Consider the following 25,891-nt stretch of genomic DNA (forward strand, 5'->3'; position numbering starts at 1 on the left):
AACCAGCAGGCACCAGGGATCTTTTTTTTTTTTGCGCCCGAGGAGGGTGGGGGGCAAATTTATTTTAGGCTGTTTCTACCCAGATCGGCCTATTTGGCTTATTGTTACTAGGCCGATCAGCCCCGGGGGGGGCAGAAGCCTCTAGGCGCCAGGGATACATTTTTTGTTTGGTTTCTTAGAGGTGGGGAGCAACCCCTTAGGCAAAGGTCGCTCCCTGGGGGAAGGGGGGGGGGGGAATTTATTTTAGGCCTTTTCTGCCCCCCCGGGGGCAGATCGGCCTATTGTTATTAGGCCAATCTGCCCCCAGGTGTGGCAGAAACCTCTAGGCGCCAGGGATAAAAAAAAAAAAAAAAACGTTTTTTTTTGTTTGTTTTTTAGAGGTGGAGAGCGACCCCTTAGTCAAGGGTAGCTCCCCTGGGGGGGGCAAATTGTATTTTTATCAGCCGATTTTTGTTAGGCCAACGGGCCCCCATGGGGGCAGAAACCACTTAGGCACCAGAGATTGGTGTGTGTGTATGCATGGGTTTTCTTTAGGGGGGCAGCCCCTTGGGTAAGGGTCGCTCCCCATGGGGGCGCATTACTGTTGGCCATATCTGTCCCCCATTGGGGCCAGATGGGCCTATTTTTGGAAGGCCCATCTGCCCCCAAGGGGGGGCAGAAAGCCCGCCAGAGGCCAAGGACGTTTTTTTTTTCAAAAATAAGAGGGTGGGGGGTATGGCCATACCCCCACCCCAAATAAATGCGGCCAAAGTTGTTCTGCCCACCAGTGGGCAGATTGGGCAATTACCCCTGAACCACACCCCGGGGGGGGGGGCAGAAAGTCTACTAGATGCCAGGGAGTTTTAAAAAAAAACAAAAAATATTGGGGTGGTGGCTACCAAACAGTATGGGCCTGGTTACGCCCCCACCTCAACTGAAGGGGCTAACAGTCTTTCAGCTCTCCCCCGCACTCCAAACCATCTTATCCCATAGCAAGCAAGAAGACATTTGATTATTTTGGGTTTTAGTTTTACATTTGGGCCATGAAAGCTTGGCTTACTCTCAAAATCGTCCCACTTGGAATGGTAAGGGCTGCACTTTATGGATTTTGGGACGCTGCCATGTAGAAAAATCCCCAAGACCTAGACACATCTGAAACTAAACATCTGGGTGATTCCAGGGTGGTGTGTTTCACATGCACCCCGCACCATTTTTGTACCCACAATCCCCTGCAAACCTTCAACTTTGCTGGAAATCACATATTTTTCCCACGTTCTTGTGATGGAACCTTCCGGAATCTGCAGGAATCCACAAAATTCCTACCACCCAGCATTGTCTCATCTATACCGATAAAAATTCTGCTGCATTTGTCAGCCTAAAAATGTTTTTTTGCAAACTGCCCTTTTGGACCCCCTTTGGTTCCCCCTCAATATCGACATGTTTTTGGCTCTTCCCTTTCACAAGCACTTGGCCCATCTACACAAATGAGGTATAATTTTTACCGGGAGACTGAGAGGGACATTGGGTGGTTTGAAATTTGTCCCAGTGCGGTGATCCCACACAGAAAGGTGGAAAAAATGACATTTTTTAGCTAAATTTGAGGTTTGCTGAGGATTCTGGTTAAGAAAACATTGGGGGATCCACGCAAGTCACACCTCACTGGTCTCCCTTGGGTGTCTAGTTTTCAGAAATGTCTGGGTTTGGTAGGTTTCCCTAGAAGGCTGCTGAGCCCAGGACCAAAGACGCAGGTGCCCCCCCACAAAAACAGGTAGTTTTGTATTTGATCATTTTGATGTGTCCAGATAGTATTTTGGGGCATTTTGTAGGAGGCTGGACTGGCTTGTAGTGAGTACCAAGGGGTACTTACACCTTGCACCAGGCCCAGTTATCCCTTATTAGTGTATAGGGTGTCTAGCAGCTTAGGCTGATAGATAATGGTAGCTTAGCAGAGCAGCTTAGGCTGAACTAGGAGACGAGTGAAGCTCCTACAGTACCACTAGTGTCATATGCACAATATCATAAGAAAACACAATACACAGATATACTAAAAATAAAGGTACTTTATTTTTATGACAATATGCCAAAAGTATCTCAGTGAGTACCCTCAGTATGAGGATAGCAAATATACACAAGATATATGTACACAATACCAAAATATGCAGTAATAGTATTAGAAAACAGTGCAAACAATGTATAGTTACAATAGGATGCAATGGGGACACACAGGGATAGGGGCAACACAAACCATATACTCCAAAAGTGGAATGCGAACCACAAATGGACCCCAAACCTATGTGACCTTGTAGAGGGTCGCTGGGACTATTAGAAAATAGTAAGGGTTAGAAAAATAGCCCACCCCAAGACCCTGAAAAGTGAGTGCAAAGTGCACTAAAGTTCCCCAAAGGACATAGAAGTCGTGATAGGGGAATTCTGCAGGAAAGACACAAACCAGCAATGCAACAACGATGGATTTCCAGTCGAGGGTGCCTGTGGAACAAGGGGACCAAGTCCAAGAGTCACAAGCAAGTCGGAGATGGGCAGATGCCCAGGAAATGCCAGCTGTGGGTGCAAAGAAGCTGCTACTGGACAGTAGAAGCTGAAGATTCTGCAGGAACGACAAGGGCTAGGAACTTCCCCTTTGGAGGACGGATCCCCCACGCCGTGGAGAGTCGGGCAGAAGTGTTTTCCTGAAGAAAGACCGCCAACAAGCCTTGCTAGCTGCAAATCGTGCGGTTAGGGTTTTTGGATGCTGCTGTGGCCCAGGAGGGACCAGGATGTCGCCAATTGCGTCTGGGGACAGAGGGGGCGTCGAGCAAGACAAGGAGCCCTCTCAGAAGCAGGCAGCACCCGCAGAAGTGCTGGAACAGGCACTACGAAGTGGAGAGAAACGGTGCTCACCTGAAGTCGCACAAAGGAGTCCCACGTCGCCGGAGGACAACTTAGGAGGTCGTGCAATGCAGGTTAGAGTGCCGTGGACCCAGGCTGGACTGTGCACAAAGGATTTCCGCCGGAAGTGCATGGAGGCCGGAGTAGCTGCAAAAGTCGCGGTTCCCAGCAATGCAGTCTGGCGTGGGGAGGCAAGGACTTACCTCCACCAAACTTGGACTGAAGAGTCACTGGACTGTGGGAGTCACTTGGACAGAGTTGCTGGATTCAAGGGACCTCGCTCGTCGTGCTGAGAGGAGACCCAGGGTACCGGTGATGCAGTTCTTTGGTGCCTGCGGTTGCAGGGGGACGATTCTGTCGACCCACGGGAGATTTCTTCGGAGCTTCTAGTGCAGAGAGGAGGCAGACTACCCCCACAGCATGCATCACAAGGAAAACAGTCGAGAAGGCGGCAGGATCAGCGTTACAGAGTTGCAGTAGTCGTCTTCGCTACTTTGTTGCAGTTTTGCAGGCTTCCAGCGTGGTCAGCAGTCGATTCCTTGGCAGAAGGTGAAGAGAGAGATGCAGAGGAACTCGGATGAGCTCTTGCATTCGTTATCTAAGGAAATCCCCAAAGCAGAGACCCTAAATAGCCAGAAAAGAGGGTTTGGCTACTTAGGAGAGAAGATAGGCTAGCAACACCTGAAGGAGCCTATCAGAAGGAGTCTCTGACGTCACCTGATGGCCCTGGCCACTCAGAGCAGTCCAGTGTGCCAGCAGAACCTCTGTTTCCAAGATGGCAGAGGTCTGGAGCACACTGGAGGAGCTCTGGGCACCTCCCAGGGGAGGTACAGGTCAGGGGAGTGGTCACTCCCCTTTCCTTTGTCCAGTTTCGCGCCAGAGCAGGGCTAAGGGGTCCCTGAACCGGTGTAGACTGGCTTATGCAGAAATGGGCACCATGTGTGCCCATGAAAGCATTTCCAGAGGCTGGGGGAGGCTACTCCTCCCCTGCCTTCACACCATTTTCCAAAGGGAGAGGGTGTAACACCCTCTCTCAGAGGAAGTCCTTTGTTCTGCCATCCTGGGCCAGGCCTGGCTGGACCCCAGGAGGGCAGAAGCCTGTCTGAGGGGCTGGCAGCAGCAGCAGCTGCAGTGAAACCCCGGAAAAGGCAGTTTGGCAGTACCAGGGTCTGTGCTACAGACCACTGGGATCATGGGATTGTGCCAACTATGCCAGGATGGCATAGAGGGGACAATTCCATGATCATAGACATGTTACATGGCCATATTCGGAGTTACCATTGTGAAGATACATATAGGTAGTGACCTATATGTAGTGCACGCGTGTAATGGTGTCCCCGCACTCACAAAGTCCGGGGAATTGGCCCTGAACAATGTAGGGGCACCTTGGCTAGTGCCAGGGTGCCCTCACACTAAGTAACTTTGCACCTAACCTTTACCAGGTAAAGGTTAGACATATAGGTGACTTATAAGTTACTTAAGTGCAGTGTAAAATGGCTGTGAAATAACGTGGACGTTATTTCACTCAGGCTGCAGTGGCAGGCCTGTGTAAGAATTGTCAGAGCTCCCTATGGGTGGCAAAAGAAATGCTGCAGCCCATAGGGATCTCCTGGAACCCCAATACCCTGGGTACCTCAGTACCATATACTAGGGAATTATAAGGGTGTTCCAGTATGCCAATGTAAATTGGTAAAATTAGTCACTAGCCTGTTAGTGACAATTTGAAAGAAATGAGAGAGCATAACCACTGAGGTTCTGATTAGCAGAGCCTCAGTGAGACAGTTAGTCATAACACAGGTAACACATTCAGGCACACTTATGAGCCCTGGGGCCCTGGCTGGCAGGGTCCCAGTGACACATACAACTAAAACAACATATATACAGTGAAAAATGGGGGTAACATGCCAGGCAAGATGGTACTTTCCTACACAACCCCCCCCCCCCCCAAATGAAGGACAATAAGACTAGCCATGACCTGATGAGTCTTCATTGTCTAAGTGGAAATATCTGGAGAGTCCATCTGCATTGGAGTGGCTACTCCCAGGTCTATGTTCCACTGTATAGTCCATTCCCTGTAGGGATAGGGACCACCTCAACAATTTAGGATTTTCACCTTTCATTTGTTTTAGCCAAAGTAGAGGTTTGTGGTCTGTCTGAACAATGAAGTGAGTGCCAAACAGGTATGGCCTCAACTTCTTCAGTGCCCAGACCACAGCAAAGGCCTCCCTCTCAATGGCAGACCAACACTTTTCTCTAGGGGTCAACCTTCTACTAATAAAAGCAACAGGTTGATCCTGGCCCTCAGAATTAAGTTGTGATAGGACTGCCCCTACTCCTAATTCAGATGCATCAGTCTGGACATAGAATTTTTTAGAGTAACAAGGGCTTTTCAGGACAGGTGCAGAGCACATGGCCTGCTTCAGCTCCTCAAAAGCTTTCTGACAGTTTGCTGTCCATAATACCTTTTTAGGCATTTTTTGGATGTGAGGTCATTAAGAGGGGCTGCAATGGAGCCATAGTTCTTAATGAACCTCCTGTAATACCCAGTGAGGCCTAGGAAGGCTCTCACCTGAGTTTGAGTAGTAGGGGGAACCCAATCTATAATAGTTTGGATTTTCCCCTGAAGTGGTGCAATCTGTTCCCCACCAACAAGGTGTCCCAGATAAACCACCTTCCCCTGCCCTATCTGGCACTTTGAAGCCTTGATAGTGAGGCCTGCCTTTTGCAGGGCCTCTAAAACTTTCCATAGGTGGACCAGGTGATCATCCCAACTGGGGCTAAAGACAGCTATATCGTCCAGATATGCTGCACTAAAAGTTTCCAGCCCTTGCAGGACTGTGTTCACCAACCTCTGAAAAGTGGCAGGTGCATTTTTCTATCCAAAAGGCATTACTGTGAATTGGTAATGGCCTCCAATGGTTGAAAATGCAGTTTTAGGTTTAGCATCTTCTGATAATTTGATCTGCCAATACCCTGCAGTCAAATCAAAAGTGCTTAGATACTTGGCAGATGCCAGTGTATCTATGAGCTCATCTGCCCTGGGTATAGGATGAGCATCAGTTTTGGTTACCTGGTTGAGACCTCTGTAGTCTACACAAAACTGCATTTCCTTCTTTCCATCCTTGGAATGAGGTTTTGGTACAAGTACCACAGGAGAAGCCCATGGACTTTCAGAGTGCTCAACCACTCCTAGTTCTAACATTTTCTGCACCTCTTGCTTTATGCAGTCCCTGACATGGTCAGGCTGCCTATAGATCTTACTTTTGACAGGCAACCTGTCTCCAGTATTTATAGTGTGCTCACACCAAGAAGTGGTACCTGGCACAGTAGAGAAGAGTTCAGAAAACTGACCCAGGAGATTTATGCAATGGTCTTTCTGCTCAGCAGTAAGACAATCAGCCAAAAACACACCTTCCACTAGAGCATCTTGTTCTGTGGAAGAGAAGAGATCAGGTAGAGGATCACTGTCTTCTTCCTGTCCCTCATCAGTTGCCATGAGCAGGGTGAGATCAGCCCTGTCATAGTAGGGTTTCAGGCGATTGACATGGAGCACCCTAAGGGGACTCCTGGCAGTGCCTAAGTCAACTAAGTAGGTGACTTCACCCTTTTTCTCAACAATTGTGTGGGGTCCACTCCATTTATCTTGGAGTGCTCTTGGTGCCACAGGCTCCAAGACCCACACTTTCTGCCCTGGTTTGTACTGAACCAAAATAGCCTTCTGGTCATGCCATTGCTTTTGGAGCTCTTGGCTGGCCTGAAGGTTTTTACTGGCCTTTTTCATGTACTCAGCCATCCTTGATCTGAGGCCAAGTACATAATCCACAATATCTTGCTTTGGAGCTTTTAAAGGTTGTTCCCAACCCTCCTTGATAAGTGTTAGTGGACCCCTAACAGGGTGTCCAAAGAGGAGTTTAAAGGGGCTGAAGCCCACTCCTTTCTGGGGTACCTCCCTGTAGGCAAAAAGGAGGCATGGTAAAAGGATATCCCATCTCCTGCGGAGTTTTTCAGGGAGTCCCATAATCATGCCTTTGAGAGTTTTGTTAAATCTCTCCACCAGTCCATTTGTTTGTGGATGATAGGGTGTAGTGAACTTGTAAGTCACACCACACTCCTTCCACATGGCCTTTAAGTAAGCAGACATGAAATTGCTTCCCCTGTCTGATACCACCTCTTTTGGGAAGCCCACCCTGGAAAATATTCCCAGGAGGGCCTTTGCCACTGCAGGTGCTGTAGTGGTCCTTAGAGGAATTGCTTCAGGATATCTTGTGGCATGGTCCACTACCACCAAGATAAACCTATTGCCTGAAGCAGTAGGAGGGTCAAGGGGGCCAACTATGTCAACCCCTACCCTTTCAAAGGGAACCCCAACCACAGGCAGTGGAATAAGGGGTGCCTTTGAAGTGCCACCTGTCTTGCCACTGGCTTGACAGGTTTCACAGGACTTGCAAAAATATTTTGTGTCCTCTGACATTCTAGGCCAATGAAACAAGGGAACAAGTCTGTCCCAAGTTTTCATTTGTCCCAAATGTCCAGCTAGGGGAATGTCGTGGGCTAGAGTTAGGAGGAACTTTCTGTACTCCTGAGGAATCACTAACCTCCTGGCAGTTCCAGGTTTAGGATCCCTTGCTTCAGTGTACAAGAGGTTGTCCTCCCAGTAAACTCTGTGAGAGTCACTGACATCCCCATTAGCTTGTTTGACAGCTTGCTGTCTTAGACCCTCTAGTGTGGGACAGGTATGCTGTGCCACACTCAGCTCCTCCCTGGCAGGTCCCCCTTCACCCAAAAGCTCAGCAGTGTCTGCTTCCAGCTCCTCTGGTGTAGGTTCTGCACAGGGTGGAAATTCTTCTTCCTCAGAAGTAGAATCCACTGTAGAGAGAGGGATAGTAGGAAGTGCTTTACTTCTACTAGCCCTAGCTTTAGGGAGCACTTGGTCCATTGTTCCAGGATCCAAGTCACCCTGTCCTTTTTGCGTTTTGGCCTGAGCCCTGGTTAAAGCAAAAATATGCCCTGGGATGCCCAGCATTGCTGCATGGGCCTCCAACTCCACATCTGACCAAGCTGATGTCTCCAAATCATTTCCTAGTAGACAGTCTACAGGTAAATCTGTGGCTACCACAACTTTCTTTGGACCAGTAACCCCCCCCCAGTTGAGATTTACAACAGCCATTGGGTGGCTAAGTGTGTTGTTGTGAGCATCGGTTACTTGGTACTGGTGACCAAGTAGGTGTTGTTCAGGGTAGACCAGTTTCCCTATTACCATAGAAACACTGGCACCAGTGTCCCTGTAGGCCTGAACCTCAACACCATTTATTAGGGGTAGCTGCTTGTACTTATCCATATTAAGGGGACAAGCAACTAAGGTGGCTAGATCAATAGCCCCCTCAGAGACTAACACAGCCTCTGTGGTCTCCCTAACAAGACCAACCCCAACTAAGTTACCAAAAGTGAGCCCAGCTACTCCCTTGGATTGGCTATTAGTAGGTTTGCTCCCACCACCACTGCTATTAGTAGGGACACTAGGTGTAGCAGTAGGGGTTGTAGTGGTAGGAGGCTTGGTGCTTTTCTTTGGACAACTGGGATCTGTTGTCCAATGGCCTTTTATTTTACATAAATAGCACCATGGTTTCTTTTCTTTGTTTTGATTAGAAGAGGATTTGGGCCCACCACCCCCACCAGAGTGTTTTTGTGGGCCTGATGAAGACTCATTTTTAGATTTGTTCCCACCCTTGTCAGAAGACTTACCATCCTTCTTCTTGTTGCCATCTTTGTCACCCCCTGTATGACCTTTTCTGTTCACCCTTGTTCTGACCCATTTGTCTGCCTTCTTTCCCAATTCTTGGGGAGAGGTCAGATCAGAGTCCACCAAGTACTGGTGCAACAAATCAGACACACAATTATTAAGAATATGCTCTCTCAGGATCAAGTTATACAGGCTGTCATAATCAGTAACTTTACTGCCATGTAACCACCCCTCCAAGGCCTTCACTGAATGGTCAATGAAATCAACCCAGTCTTGTGAAGACTCCTTTTTGGTCTCTCTGAACTTTATCCTGTATTGTTCAATGGTTAAGCCATAACCATCCAGGAGTGCATTCTTAAGAATTTTGAAATCATTGGCTTCACTTTCTTTCACAGTAAGGAGCCTATCCCTACCTTTTCCACTAAATGATAGCCATAGGATAGCAGCCCACTGCCTTTGAGGGACATCCTGTACAACACAGGCCCTCTCAAGTGCAGCAAACCACTTGTTAATGTCACCCCCCTCCTTGTAAGGGGGAACTATCTTGTGCAGATTCCTAGAATCATGCTCTTTTGCAGGATGACTATTGGGAATACTGCTGCTGCCACCATGGGTTTCTAAACCCAATTTCTGTCTCTCCTTCTCTACTTCTAAGGACTGTCTATCCAAATCCAGTTGTTGCTTCTTGAGCTTCAGTCTGGTTTGTTCCACTCTCAATCTATTGAGCTCCCTTTCTAACAATCTGTCATCAGGGTGGGTGGGAGGGACATGTCTAGAAACAGAAGTATGATGAGAATGGACAGAAGGAGACCTATCCCTTACAGAAGGCACCATAACAGCTTGGTTAACAGAAACATCACTTCTACTGTGGTGAGAATGAATGCTCTTGCTATGATGTGAGACAACACTATCTGTATGGTGTAGCTCTACATCAGTACCAACTATGCTAGACTGTCTAGTAATGGGCAGGCTAGGAAGTTTCTTTCCTGAATCTTTTCCTAGGGGAGTCCCTGGATCAGATTGGGAACCATTAGCTACTTTTTCAACAGATGGGGCCCTTTTGGCCTTATCTTGTTCTCTACGCATGTTAAGCAATAATTCCAAAGAAGGATTCTTCCCTACACTCAAACCTTTCTCTATGCAGAAACTCCTTGCTCCTTTCCAGCTAAGGTGATCATATGCAAGTTTGGACAGATCAACATTTTGGCCTGTGCCAGACATTTTTAGAAAGAGTTTAAGTGATAGAAAAAGAGAAAAAAGTTTTCAGAACTTTTAGAAAGACAGAAAAAAACTTTTAAAACTTTTAAGAACTTTTAGAAAGTTTAGAGGTACTTTTCAGCACTTTAGAAAAGAGGTGAGAAAAGAAATGCAAAACTTTTTGGTTAGGTGTACATACACTGAACTTGTTTTGTATATTTTTCTCTTATGAAAAGTACAATGACAAAAGTGGTAAGTAGTCTCAAAGCACTTATCCCACCGCTGCACAACCAATGTAGGAGGCTGGACTGGCTTGTAGTGAGTACCAAGGGGTACTTACACCTTGCACCTGGGACAGTTATCCCTTATTAGTGTATAGGGTGTCTAGCAGCTTAGGCTGATAGATAATGGTAGCTTAGCAGAGCAGCTTAGGCTGAACTAGGAGACGAGTGAAGCTCCTACAGTACCATTAGTGTCATATGCACAATATCATAAGAAAACACAATACACAGATATACTAAAAATAAAGGTACTTTATTTTTATGACAATATGCCAAAAGTATCTCAGTGAGTACCCTCAGTATGAGGATAGCAAATATATATGTAAACAATACCAAAATATGCAGTAATAGTATTAGAAAACAGTGCAAACAATGTATAGTTACAATAGGATGTAATGGGGACACATAGGGATAGGGGCAACACAAACCATATACTCCAAAAGTGGAATGCGAACCACGAATGGACCCCAAACCTATGTGACCTTGTAGAGGGTCGCTGGGACTATTAGAAAATAGTAAGGGTTAGAAAAATAGCCCACCCCAAGACCCTGAAAAGTGAGTGCAAAGTGCACTAAAGTTCCCCAAAGGACATAGAAGTCGTGATAGGGGAATTCTGCAGGAAAGACACAAATCAGCAATGCAACAACGATGGATTTCCAGTCGAGGGTACCTGTGGAACAAGGGGACCAAGTCCAGGAGTCACAAGCAAGTCGGAGATGGGCAGATGCCCAGGAAATGCCAGCTGTGGGTGCAAAGAAGCTGCTACTGGACAGTAGAAGCTGAAGATTCTGCAGGAACGACAAGGGCTAGGAACTTCCCCCTTGGAGGACGGATCCCCCACGCCGTGGAGAGTCGTGCAGAAGTGTTTTCCTGAAGAAAGACCGCCAACAAGCCTTGCTAGCTGCAAATCGTGCGGTTAGGGTTTTTGGATGCTGCTGTGGCCCAGGAGGGACCAGGATGTCGCCAATTGCGTCTGGGGACAGAGGGGGCGTCGAGCAAGACAAGGAGCCCTCTCAGAAGCAGGCAGCACCCGCAGAAGTGCCGGAACAGGCACTACGAAGTGGAGAGAAACGGTGCTCACCCGAAGTCGCACAAAGGAGTCCCACGTCGCCGGAGGACAACTTAGGAGGTCGTGCAATGCAGGTTAGAGTGCCGTGGACCCAGGCTGGAATGTGCACAAAGGATTTCCGCCGGAAGTGCACGGAGGCCGGAGTAGCTGCAAAAGTCGCGGTTCCCAGCAATGCAGTCTGGCGTGGGGAGGCAAGGACTTACCTCCACCAAACTTGGACTGAAGAGTCACTGGATTGTGGGAGTCACTTGGACAGAGTTGCTGGATTCAAGGGACCTCGCTCGTCGTGCTGAGAGGAGACCCAGGGTACCGGTGATGCAGTTCTTTGGTGCCTGCGGTTGCAGGGGGACGATTCTGTCGACCCACGGGAGATTTCTTCGGAGCTTCTAGTGCAGAGAGGAGGCAGACTACCCCCACAGCATGCACCACCAGGAAAACAGTCGAGAAGGCGGCAGGATCACCGTTACAGAGTTGCAGTAGTCGTCTTCGCTACTTTGTTGCAGTTTTGCAGGCTTCCAGCGCGGTCAGCAGTCGATTCCTTGGCAGAAGGTGAAGAGAGAGATGCAGAGGAACTCGGATGAGCTCTTGCATTCGTTATCTAAGGAAATCCCCAAAGCAGAGACCCTAAATAGCCAGAAAAGAGGGTTTGGCTACTTAGGAGAGAAGATAGGCTCCTTCAGGTGTTGCTAGCCTATCAGAAGGAGTCTCTGACGTCACCTGATGGCACTGGCCACTCAGAGCAGTCCAGTGTGCCAGCAGCACCTCTGTTTCCAAGATGGCAGAGGTCTGGAGCACACTGGAGGAGCTCTGGGCACCTCCCAGGGGAGGTACAGGTCAGGGGAGTGGTCACTCCCCTTTCCTTTGTCCAGTTTCGCGCCAGAGCAGGGCTAAGGGGTCCCTGAACCGGTGTAGACTGGCTTATGCAGAAATGGGCACCATGTGTGCCCATGAAAGCATTTCCAGAGGCTGGGGGAGGCTACTCCTCCCCTGCCTTCACACCATTTTCCAAAGGGAGAGGGTGTAACACCCTCTCTCAGAGGAAGTCCTTTGTTCTGCCATCCTGGGCCAGGCCTGGCTGGACCCCAGGAGGGCATAAGCCTGTCTGAGGGGCTGGCAGCAGCAGCAGCTGCAGTGAAACCCCGGGAAAGGCAGTTTGGCAGTACCAGGGTCTGTGCTACAGATCACTGGGATCATGGGATTGTGCCAACTATGCCAGGATGGCATAGAGGGGGCAATTCCATGATCATAGACATGTTACATGGCCATATTCGGAGTTACCATTGTGAAGCTACATATAGGTAGTGACCTATATGTAGTGCACGCGTGTAATGGTGTCCCCGCACTCACAAAGTCCGGGGAATTGGCCCTGAACAATGTGGGGGCACCTTGGCTAGTGCCAGGGTGCCCTCACACTAAGTAACTTTACACCTAACCTTTACCAGGTAAAGGTTAGACATATAGGTGACTTATAAGTTACTTAAGTGCAGTGTAAAATGGCTGTGAAATAACGTGGACGTTATTTCACTCAGGCTGCAGTGGCAGGCCTGTGTAAGAATTGTCAGAGCTCCCTGTGAGTGGCAAAAGAAATGCTGCAGCCCATAGGGATCTCCTGGAACCCCAATACCCTGGGTACCTCAGTACCATATACTAGGGAATTATAAGGGTGTTCCAGTATGCCAATGTAAATTGGTAAAATTAGTCACTAGCCTGTTAGTGACAATTTGAAAGAAATGAGAGAGCATAACCACTGAGGTTCTGATTAGCAGAGCCTCAGTGAGACAGTTAGTCATAACACAGGTAACACATTCAGGCACACTTATGAGCACTGGGGCCCTGGCTGGCAGGGTCCCAGTGACACATACAACTAAAACAACATATATACAGTGAAAAATGGGGGTAACATGCCAGGCAAGATGGTACTTTCCTACACATTTCCTGTCCAAAAGTGAGGTACCATTTTTATCGGGAGACTTGGGGGAACGCTGGATGGAAGGAAATCTGTGGCTGCTCTTTGATTCCATAACTTTCTGTCACCGAAATATGAGGAAAAAGTATTTTTTCAGCCAAATTTTGAGGTTTGCAAAGGATTCTGGGTAACAGAACCCGACCAGAGCCCCACAGGTCACCCCATCTTGGATACCCCTAGGTGTCTAGTTTTAAAAACTGCGCAGGTTTACTAGGTTTCCCTAGGTGCCGGCTGAGCTAGAGGCCAAAATCCACAGCTAGGCACTTTGCAAAAAACAGCTCTGTTTTCTTTGTGAAAATGTGATGTGTCCACGTTGTGTTTTGGGGCTTTTCCTGTCGCGGGCGCTAGGCCTACCCCAACAAGTGAGGTACCATTTGTATCGGGAGACATGGGGGAACACAGAATAGCCAAACAAGTGTTATTGCCCCTTGTCTTTCTCTACATTTATGTCCTTCAAATGAAAGACAGTGTGTAAAAAAGACGTCTATTTGCGAAATGCCCTGTAATTCATGTGCTAGTATGGGCACCCCGGAATTCAGAAATGTGCAAATAACCACTGCTTCTCAACACCTTATCTTGTGGCCATTTTGGAAATACTAAGGTTTTCTTGATACCTATTTTTCATTTTTTATATTTCAGCATTTGAACTGCTGTATACTCGGTATAGAATGAAAACCCATTGCAAGGTGCAGCTCATTTATTGGCTCTGGGTACCTAGAGTTCTTGATGAACCTACAAGCCCTATATATCCCCGCAAACAGAAGAGTCCAGCTGACGTAACAGTATATTGCTTTCAAAAATCTGACATTGCAGGAAAAAGGTACAGAGTAAAACGTGGAGAAAAATTGCTGTTTTTTTCACCTCAATTTCAATATTCTTTTATTTCAGCTGTTATTTTCTGTAAGAAACACTTGTAGGATCTACACAAATGACCCCTTGCTGAATTGAATTGTGTCTACTTTTCAGAAATGTTTAGCTTTCTGGGATCCAGCATTGGTTTCTCACCCATTTCTGTCACTAACTGGAAGGAGGCTGAAAGCACAAAAAATAGTAAAAATGGGGTCAGTCCCAGTAAAATCTCGCAATTGTGTTGAAAAATTGGGTTTTCTAATTCAAGTCTGCCTGTTCCTGAAAGCTGGGAAGATGGTGATTTTACCACTGCAAACCCTTTGTTGATGCCATTCTCAGGGAAAAAACCACAAGCCTTCTTCTGCAGCCCTTTTCTCCCATTTTTTTGAAGAACAAAATAAAGTTTCGCTGTATTTTGGCTAATTTCTTGGTCTCTTTCAGGGGAACCCACAAAGTCTGGGTACCTCTAGAATCCCTAGGATGCTGGAAAAAAGGAAGCAAATTTGGCATGGGTAGCTTATGTGGAGAAAAAGTTATGAGGACCTAAGCGCAAACTGCCCCAAATAGCCAAAAAAAGGCTCGGCACAGGAGGGGAAAAGGCCTGGCAGCGAAGGGGTTAAGGTGATTGACTTCAGCATTATTCTATTTACTTCTTTTAGCTGGCCATGCATTTTTCTAGTATTGTGAGACTTGCTCTTAGATTATTCCACTGTAAATAGTCATGGCAAGATGACAAGGTCACTAGCACACCTTTGGAAGGAGTACTCTCCATTCACATGGATATACAGTATGTGTGGTACAAGTTTCCTTTGCAGATTGAGGGTTTGTGTATCTGACAGAAGCAATGCAGCTTATGATGTATTGGGAGTGTAAGGGAGATTTGTCAGTATTTTCAGTTCTATGGGCATAGTAATTGGACTTTTGTGCTTGATATACAGAGTGCTGCAATTGCTGTTACCTACACCCATTTCTTACACCTGCAGTGTTGCGAGGACTATTAGTGTTAGTGCTTCTGACAACAGTTTTGAATATACGAATTGGGACTTGAAATGATGAGTATTGCTATACTAGTGTTGTTTTGCATTTACTTTGCGTGTAATATAGTGGGTATTGTTTTTAGTTGTATGTTTTCCGTTATTTGGTTCTTGTGTTTGGAATACTTGCTTTAAAGGGAAGGAATGTCTTGTATTTATTTTCATTTGATTCTTTACAGGATACTTTTGTACTACTTGGACCTTTACTACTGAAGATCTTGTCACAGTTTTGACATTTTGGAGATTATATCCTCAGTAGAGGATTTCAAAGGTTTATGTTTTCTTTGTCACATCTCAAGTACTTTGCATGGGTCATCCTTGGAGAAGGTTTTGGTAAAGATTTATACTTGGTTTCTTGGTGTTGGACGCTGTGCTTCACTTTTGGCATGTTTCTAATTCTGTCCCACTTGTAAGAGGACTATAAGATTATGGGGGTCATTATGACCCTGGCGGTCACCAGACCGCGATCAGGGCAGTCCGACCACCACATTATGACCGTGGCGGTGCTGCCATGGTCCAACCACGGGCACCGCCAGGCTGCTGCCAGCCTGTTGCCAGCCTGCAGCCTGCTGGTCTTGGCAGTTGTAATCCGCCAGGGCAGCGCAGCAAGCAGCGCTGCCCTGGGGATTACAAGTCCCCATAGGCCAGCCTGTCCATGGCGGTTTACACAGACATGGAAAGGCTGGCGGGACGGGGGATTGGGGCCACTGCACTTCCCATGCACTTGGCATGGGCTGTGCATGGGCCCCCATGCACAGCCCCATCGTGCATTCCACTACCTGAATTACGGGTAGTGGAATGCACGACGGGTGCTGCTGCACCAGCTGCACCTTCACATTGCTAATGGCTTCATTAGGAGCTGGCTGCAATGTTAAGGCCCTGTTCCCAGCTGGGCTAGCGGGCAGAAACACTTTCTCAAAATTTTCATATCTGATTTCATCCCTGAGGAAGTCAGAGGCTAATGGGCCATTACAACGAAACACATGTTGGCTGTTAGGAAGGAAAATATTTTTTATGACTTTTGGAAACACTCTTCTAGCGAGTGCCTGAATAAAAGACCACAGAAGATATGCAACTGATTTGGACCTTTTTTTGGAACACTACCTTTGAGCGCTCAGGCTATTGTTGTTTACATATGTACCTTTTGTGGGTCTTTGAAGGGTTGTTAAGTGGTCGACTCTTTGCCCTTGAACACCAGCTTTACTGTTTCTGTCTGAATTACCCAATACACTTAGGTTTGCGCCAGTCTCTGCCTGACCACTTCTGTATCACACAAAGCATATTAAAGTCAGACCTACTGGCTTTGCCACCCACTGCTTTGCTTTCTGGCATGGAAGACCTAAAGGACTAGGTTAAGCAACTTTCCAGAAAAAATTGTAGCAGATAACGCGGGGCATTTCCTAAACTATCAGGTGTGAGACAACCCGTGTGGGTGGTAGATTCAAGCTGCGCTCAGACTAGGTCCTGGAAAAACGTTTTCTAGGTGCATTCAAGCCTTCAGCTTTGCACGCCACATGTCCTTTGTAGTGCACTGACGGATGAAGGGAGCTATGAAATTACTCTGTCCTGCTAGTTGGCCCGTATTTCATTCTTCTGTTGCTACAATGTACTAGAAGCTTCCTGCTGACATGGGAGTTCACTAGTAGTGTACCAGGATAACAGAATGTAAAGCACAGGAGCCTTGGAGTCTCATGGGGACAATATGAAGCCTATCCACACTTAGGCCCTGCCTTTCTCACATAGTGCCATATGCAGGGACACTGATTCCTGGCCAAATGCTGCCCCCTCCACCTTTAACTGCACACCTTGCATGCTGCAGTTGGTAGAGGAGGTAGATCAGCTGCTGCAGCAGAATCGGGCCAATCTCAGCAACTAAACACTCTGACCTTGAGCACCTCAGAGCATACAAGAGGTGGTTCTGGAAGAGGCTAAGGAGCTGCCTGCAATGTGACTCTAACCTGCTTTGCACATACCACACACATACAGAGCAGAGAGGCCGATGAAGGCAGAAATGCCAAAACGCGTTCCTGTTGATTTTGTTGAATTAATTACATCGAACATTCGCCTTGGAGTGCTGATCCTCTTTGCAAAGGAAAGGGGATAGAGATATATATATATATATATATATATATATATATATATATATTATTATTTTTTTTATGTGCATACATTTGTTTTCAAATGCTAGACCTGGCAAATATAGTATACTTGCATAAGTATTTAGACAAAACTTCTAGTAAGGGGCTATCATTCAATCTGTGTAACCCTTTAGTGCAGAAAGTCTTCACATGAGGGGTTCTGCGCTCACTAATATTACCAGTCAGATGATAACAATACACCTCAGTGAATCTAATGGAAGCATCCATTGGGAGATGGAATAATAATCTATAGAGCCACCAAGAGAATGACAATGAGAGAGCTACACTGTTGGGATGACGCACAATGTGATTGACATGGTCACAAAACAGTGCCAGACGGGGGCTCACCCAAAGCAACAAACAGCTCAAGATTACTGTCCCAAATCCCAGGCTCTGCGTTTTTCCAAACAAAATGTTGTGCCAGACCTAAAACATGAATGTGTCAGCACAAAAAAGAGAAGGCAAACAGATTAAACGGTAATAAAGTGTACTCTGTCCTCCCACTTTAATCAGATTAAGCAGATTTTTTTGCAATTTGCCACCTGAATTACCTTCAACAAGCTGGCTTTTCTTGCTTTGATCTTTTCCATCTGTCAAACCAGTGCTTAGTTCATTCCTGCTTCTACCCATCTCAAAGACGCTTGAATTCATTCTCCTGTGTGAAAAAATATATGCTCATTCCTCTATTGCTTAATTAAACTTTGTTGCTTATGCCAAGTTATTTTTTTATTTCAATGCAAAACAAATAGATGGTGCAACACTTACACTAAAATAATCACGTACACATACTGAAAAGGACTGATGGAGAATTTGCCAATTTTTGGAGCATGTCCTCCTCCTGTCAAAATCTAAATACGTCCCAAGACTTTCTGGCATGCAGCTAGAATAAAGACAGTAGTTCTATGCAATCAAATTCAATAATTCAATCAAAATGTCTGACTCTGCAAATTTTCAACATGCTTGAAATTATAACTTCAATGACACAAATTTACACTTCATTAGCTCTAAAAAGATTTGATGTCTGATTGGCAAAGACATTAATCTGGTCACTAAGAAAATGCTTGGTATCTAATTTTTCGGTTTCCTTGTAGGAAGACCTGATGGAATGTGTTCTTGGGACTGAATCTTCCAATCAAGATACATGTTTTCAATTCATTTTCTTGGGAGTAAATCTTCCAATCAGGATACATTTTTTCAATTGATTTTCTCCAAGCACATGATATGGCAGGAATTAGTTGCGTTAAGGAGCGAAGGTTGTGTAAACAGCAGCTTGTCAACCTCAGTTCAAACTTCATATACAATGTTGTCACATTAATATATTACTAAGTTCGTTGCCACAATACATTGATCTACTAGCCTTCACTTATCACTTCCAGCTAATGACACAGATGTCCAAGTCTTAGCCCCATGTAGGCGGAAAACAGAAAGACAAGTAACCCTCTCATACACCAAATGTGTTTCACTAAGCAGTCTCCTTGCGTACCCACAGTGAGCAGGTATGCCCTGAGGGCACCCTAGGTGTCTTTGGGTACCAAGGTCAGAGGCAACTGTCCAGAAAAGAACTTCAGCTGCTCATTACAGTAGATCAGAACCTGCAAACTCTGTGGTAGGGCACTCTGCCTCTACCCCAGCAACAGGTCACTTTTTGTGGCTCACAGAAGTGCCAGAGGATTGAATTTTCGGACAGAATTGGAAATCTCCTTTGACCATCACAGCAAACCTATTCTGGGGACACGTAGCACCACAATACCTATCATCTTGGAACAAGTTCCCTGCACTTTGCACCAGTGTAGCTGAACCCCACCATAGGACCAGACCAGATGTTGAAAACCATCCTATGGTGACCATTATCTGGCACCATTTGAATCCTCCCTTAGTTCACACTTCCACAAGTTCTTGGAAGTAGAATACATCCTATGTAGGAACTTAACGTGGATAATACTGAGTCTGCTGATGGAAGAAAGCATGCTAGTTTGAGATCAGCAGAAGTTCCTAAAGCATTCTGTGACCTGTTTGACAAGTTCTTCAAATTATTTTAGCCTGGAGGTAGAGCAGGCAACAGGGGCCTCTTCCTGCATGGAGCTGGACAAAAGGGATATTAACCACCTGGGCGATTTAGCAGCGATTAAGCTATCCAATGCTTTTAATGTGGGAGGTTCTAGTGGGAATGTAGGGAACTTGGCTGTGCAGGACCCTCTGAGGCTATAATATTGAAAAACATCAAAAGTTGCATTTGCCTGTGATGGTCTCAAGGGTGAGATTGCTGCCATCTATCAATATCAATATATCTGCCCACCTCTGTAGACCAGGCAAGTTTAAAAGCCCCTCCACGTTTTGAATATATCACACTGGTGGTATAAGACAATGAGAGTGAGGAGTAGTAGATGAAATCAAGCCCAAACTTCGCTTTCTGCTTGTCCATTGCACAGGCAGTGGAGGTGACTGTCTATAGTTAATGAATATCGGAGTCATACACCTACCTGCGATTTAAGGGGAACAGTGGCTGTAGAATACCTTGGACCACCAGATAAGGCATGTGGGGCGGTGACTCTCAACCTGAGGTTGAGTGGATGCCAGGGGATCCAAAACGGTCTAAAAAAGTAAAAAATATTAGTAGACTAAAGGAGTTCGAAACTGGAGGCTCAAAGTTAAATTGGCATCCTTAGCTTGATTTGTGGGAACAGCCTAAGCACAGCAAACAGTACTATGGACGTCTAGTGACCTCAACTGAAGCACTAGGATGTTCTGACAAAAAGAGAGGGTGCATTGCAAGCAAAAATGGAATGGTGGAGCCTAGCATGTTGCTTTGTCTTTTGGAAATAAAACTAAATTCGGACAAGCTCCAAACATCCTACTAAAACAAAAAATTTCAGTTATGTATGAAAGAAAATAATTAGTATATTTGTTTGATGTATAGTAGTTTCTGCAGTTTTCAGTACTTTTCCGAGGTAGTTCCCCATCCCTTTGTCACAGTGTCCTCCGGGTAAGTTACCCCTCAATCAGAGATTCGACTAATGTCAAGTTCATATGTTGCTTTGCATATGCAAGGGTCTGTAGCTGTTGGCTACCTGGAAGGTGCAATGCTTAGGTGGGTTCCACCATCACCCTAGTATGACCCTAGAACAAAAGGGTGTGGGGTCAAAAGCAGGTCCAACAAAAGCACAGATAGTGACTATCAACGCACACTGGGCCACAGCTCATTTCATTCCACAGCCAGCACCACTTCTCTCAGTCAACGTGGAGGGGATGACCATGCAACTTCCATGGGCTACCTTGCAGGCCTCAATTCTTCAGCTTCCCAGGTTCATCAGTTTTCTCCACCAATATCTAAGAGGCAATGGTCAGGAGGGTCCCACCTTCTTCCGTATTGTCATGTATTGAGGGGCATAAGCAAACCAGACACCTTTCAAGGCTAGGGCCTGACACACCAGGCTTCTTCCAGGTTGTACCGCAAGGCCAATCCAGGCCTGATCTCTATCAACTGACAGACTTTAGGTGCTGTGCCACTCCATCTGTGGGAAACCCTCTGAACAGGCCATTGTTCCAATCTTCATCATTCCCCAGACAGAGCATGTCAGCTTAAATAACCCTTGCTCTGATATAGGGAGAGTCGCTGCCACCATTCGCTCAGGCACCCAGTTCTTCTCCTGCACTCTGAAGTGCTTCCCAGTAGCACACCTCTCTTGTTCTCCATGCACCAGGAAACTTTGCATGTCAACCTTTTCCCCCAGGGCTCAGAGGCCTGAGGCAGGCTGGCACGAGCGTCCCTTTCTGCAGGTGGACAGGTACTGCTGTGCTGACCTATGGTCACTATCTAGGCTCCTATTCAGCTGCTCTATTCCAACAGCTATTTCTCCGTCACTGGCCAGCCTCCAGCTATAAAAAATGCGTTCCCTGTGCACTTTGGGAGGCACATTATGTAGAATGTTGACAGAGAGAGCCCTCTGGAGCAGAAACCACACTGCAGTGTAGCCATCAGGTTGGCTGGCACTCTGGCACACCCTCCACCTGCAATTAGGTTATTTAATAGAAAATGTGTTAATTTGTTTGATTGCACACCATTACTTTTAAAATTTTAGATTGCGGAGTATAGGCAAATTGAGATCACTTATTTAAAAAATATATATATTATTTCTTCTTTAACAACGGAAGGGTGCAAGTGATAGCAGCACCAGGGAGTGGTTTTCTTTTGCACCACTCCAAGTAGAACATGGATCATTGGCATAGGTGATCTACGTATCTTAGCGGGTGTTTCCTTCAATGATTATTGTCATGAAGATGACCCCGGTGTAAATAATATACAGGGGTTGAAACGTCAACAATTTTACATTGGATTGATTATTCCTCAAAGAATTACTAAAGGGCTTCAACGTTCATTTCCTTGGATGTTGTTGGTTTCATCATGATATGTTGTTACCAGTCATGTATTTATTTTGTACAGCACTGGAGCACTTTCTCACCTAATCGCTTGCACTGTGTTGCTACACTGTCTTTGTAGCACCTATTTTTACTATGCTACTTTAGCTTAACTGAGTACGTTTTTATGAGAATTGTATTTATGTCAATAAACTTGTTCACAGTTTGGAACTTTTGATACTTGTAGGTTGATGTATAGTGTCCACTGTGGAAGCCTAGGGTATACTTCCCCATTCCGGATCATTTGTGTTGTAACTAATGTAGGCTTATAGGCAGCCACCAATAGCATGCATCATGTAGAAGTTCACAGAATTAGAGGAACAGTGTTCCAACATACAGCACCGGATATATGCAATACAAACAAAGCATGTTGTTTGTTATACACATCTAAATTACACACAAGTGAAATATGTGCATAATCATCAATCATATCAGTTGCTGCTTTAGCTACAGCTGAGAATTTTCAGTGTAACAAGAGATGCCCTAGGTGTGTGGGGAGGATAGGCTAAGGGGGTGGAACAACAGCACCTATAGCAGTCCTCTTCCAATGTATCATCCTTTCTAGATTTAGCCAAGTGGATCTGCTCATCGCTGACTACTCCTACATATCCTTTTGTCCCTTTTGGCTGTTACAGCAACCCCAATCTAGAGAGATCATTTCACCCATGCTATTCTGCAGTTCGGGCACACTTTTAAACCAGTGTCCAACTAGCAACAGGCATGTACCAGCCATGTGAAGAAAATGCAGGCACTGGCCTGCCACCCAAAGCGATCATGAAAGCCCCTTTTAGTATGGCTGACACTCCTAGGCTACTAAGGAAGCTATACAAAGTCAGCTTTTGCAAGTCTTGCATTTATCATGAACTAGCACTTATGGACCACAGCTGAATCTGAGATTCTTTGAACAAGAGGATCCCATAGATGTCACCTATTTTCAGACAGCTGCCCTCAACTCATCTCACTATTTTAGTAACCCTTAACGTTCTGAACAATGGCAGTCTCAAAAGGGGGCATGCCTTGTTAATAAAAGGTCTTATTTTCTATGCAGTCCAATGTCACGCGTCTCATCAGATTAATCAAGTAAGGCATTTCAGGAGGTAAACTCCTACTTGTCAGAAAGAGATTTTCTGATGTCACCTATCCATAAATATTTCTTAGCAATAGCTTCTCAGGAAGCTGTGCTTCAGCACACCAACCTATTGTGTGTTATATTTGGGTATCCATGTGTATAATTCAAAATCGAGTAATCACAGTTAACCCTGTTCATTTAGTAGCTTGAGAATATCTAATTTCATCCTGGTAAGGTGCCCTACCAACAATCAATGCTGTCATCAACCTTTTGGGAAAAAGGCACATGGATTCCTATAAAAAATGTCAGCATTATGGGAGAATCATAGTTTAATCCAGTGGAACATGCTTTATCCGAGACTGAAGTAACATCACATCACGTACAATTGATTTTCTGAGGCCATCCATCACTCTACCCATATTAAAGATAATAAAAGCTTCAGTACTGTGGGCTGTGCCAGTTAGCCTGTAGAAAAGAAACCTGACCAAACTCATTTGGCTTTCCAAATGTCTGGACATCAATATAACTTTATCTCTCTAACAAAGCAGTGTAACATCTGTATACAAGGATACCACATAGTATACTTTGCCTAGCTTGATGCTCCTCCGCTTTATGGTCCCTTCATAGTACATCCCAACAGCTCAATGATATACACAAAGGGGACAGCAGGGAGTCGTTTTAGGCTACGTACTCGAGGGGACTCCTTGAGTGCCCAAATGCTCTGAGGTTTCGCTCTCAGTTCTTGCTCACCCCATCAACAAGTGCCGTATTTCAAATGTTGCAGGACCTACATCATGAACTGTCAACTCAAACTATCAAATGGTCCTCTATACAAAGAGAAGCTACAATGTAGTGCTTTTGTTGCAGATGTAGCACATGCATGGGATGAGAGAGTTTACATTTCCCAGTTGTGTTTCTGTGGGGAATCGAATCAGATTGATTTGAGTGAACCAGACTAGTTATGACCCCCCCGCAGCAGCCTAGATGCCAGGGTGTTATTAAGCATCTTGTCGGCCATGCTGATGAATGAATAAATAATGCTTTTAAAGCTCAAACTGCTGGGAACAATATCTCAAAGGCATGATACAATCAATGGTCCACTCATGGCTAGACCATGAGTATGCCATTCGTACAACAATCTATAATACCTTTAGCTCTATCGAAAGCTACAATGTCTCATAACACAGAAGATTTGACAACACAAAACCTACGCTCCGTAACCTAAATTGGCTTCCCATTTAGAGAACATGCCTATATAACCAGGCCTGCTTAATTCACATAAGTATCTGCTCTGAAACATCAGACTACCTGGCTCGAAAATCAAAAAAGATTTGGTGGATCGATACCTCAAAACACCCTACATCAATGAGTCCCCAGGATGTAGAACTATATTCCTCCCACTATATGCACCATTCTGCCTGTCCCAATCACACTCTTCAAACGAGAACTGAATGTTAGTCATTTTTGAGGATACAAACAGGATGAAACAGTGGATTCTGTCTATTCTCCTTAAGAGTGTCGCAATGTTGACCATAGCTAATGGAGATAACAAGCTTAAGCTCCACCTGGAATACATAATGTGACAAACTCCTAGTCTATACTGTCATCCATGCCTTGCTTTGCACAAAGCATCGCTGGACCTCTGAAGCCACTCTCACCTTAGCAACATGCATGAAGGACCGGCTGCCCCTCACATGCATCAGGCCTGCTGCTCCCCTCTGCCATCAGGTCATGCACGTGGACCTTAGACATGCAGCGTGACTCTGGTGAGCCACCTGCATGATTACTGTACCCTGCTGGGACCCGGGAGCCACCTGACAAAGGTGACCACACCTAACTGAGGCATGAGGGAAACGCTATAAGGGACCTACTACTGCCTACCTGCTATTTCACCTGGTATGAGGAAAACACCCCGGGGGATACGTTACCGCCCTGAATGTGGCAAGCTGGGGAAACCATTGCAGCTAACGTGTTTCAAAATGCCAGTGGGCCCTTGACAGAGAAGTGCCTGGAGCAAACCGCAAATTACTTGTTTCACACCTGCACGCTCTGGGGCCTGGATGACTCTCCCAGAGCTCCCCTTCCTGACTTCCTGTCCCACCCGGCCTTTGGCGTTTATTGATTACTACCATCACTAATATCTTTGCAAAGCAGCCTGTGTACAACCTGTGGCCCACCACTCGAAGGACCCTGGACTACCGGTAGAAGGCACAGAGGGAGTGAGACTGTACGGCAGGCACCACAAGACCAGCTGCTGGCCATCCCCGTCCCTTGGCATTGATGATTTGGGGCTCGCCAGTGCAACCCTCTTACCACCAGCTTTCCTCCTGCAGACTGGGAGTACTGTTGTCCCTAAAGCGACTGGTCCTCCCACAACGCAAGGAACACTATCCGCTGCCACCCACACCTTGTGAGACAGTACCACGGTGTTGCCTTCTACTCCTCCTCTGGCTCCCTAAACTGCCCTATTCCGCCATGGGACTCAGCGCAATTGATGCCCACTTGAACTGAACTTACCCGTTGCATAGTCCACTACAAGTACTCTTGTTTGCAACCCAATTATGTTTCTATTTGTACCCTCCCTCATAGTCTGCTGTTGAGTCTCCATATCTGCCTGCTTACGCAGTAGGATGTTGTGATCCACTCTGACACACACAAGCGGGCCTGTACCTGCTGTTCAACTACACCCTCGCTAAGCAACTAGACCAGGGATCCATCAGAATTGTGCACCCCAGGACTGGTGCTGTGGTCACAGGCTGCCACCCATCTACACCCCCACAACATACCACTGAAACCCCTGCCGACTGACGCAGAGTCGTTTGCTGGCAAACAATGTGGTATTTGTGGCAATACAAAGAACTCGCACATCCATGGAAACAGAAATTGATGCCATTGCCACAGACCTCACCCATCTATGAGACGACCACCAGAAACTATTGGACAGGAACAGGCAGTAACAGTTCTACAGCTGTAAACATTAGTCCTGCAGACTCGCCTTACTGCTCTGCAGGAAAAAGTCTGCACCCTGGAGGAATGCACGGAGTATGCAGAAGGGAGATCTAGATGGAACTATATTGTGGAAGGCGGGCACTGATGAATAGACATATGTGGACACCTGGATATGCAGCTTCATCCCCAGGAAAATCTTACCTCCATTTTTTTCAGTAGAAGGCACCCACAGGGTCCCCGCGCGACTGCTCCCACCGGGCACCCCATCCCACCCACTGGTTGCGAGCCTCATGAACTACTGGGACAGAGGTGTCATCT

General features: G+C 46.2%; 1 protein-coding gene across 1 annotated transcript in view; it reads right to left on the minus strand.

Annotated features, from left to right (window-relative positions):
- Positions 1 to 25,891, minus strand: part of SETDB2 (SET domain bifurcated histone lysine methyltransferase 2) — a 1,110,478-nt gene that overhangs the window by 1,022,312 nt on the left and 62,275 nt on the right. The window contains exon 2 of the mRNA XM_069203525.1: positions 17,691 to 17,794. Within this exon, the coding sequence (XP_069059626.1) occupies positions 17,691 to 17,790 (100 nt within the window). The 5' untranslated portion in view covers positions 17,791 to 17,794. The remainder of the gene's footprint in view (positions 1 to 17,690; positions 17,795 to 25,891) is intronic.

Source organism: Pleurodeles waltl, chromosome 8, assembly GCF_031143425.1.
Source record: "Pleurodeles waltl isolate 20211129_DDA chromosome 8, aPleWal1.hap1.20221129, whole genome shotgun sequence".
Taxonomy (NCBI): domain Eukaryota; kingdom Metazoa; phylum Chordata; class Amphibia; order Caudata; family Salamandridae; genus Pleurodeles; species Pleurodeles waltl.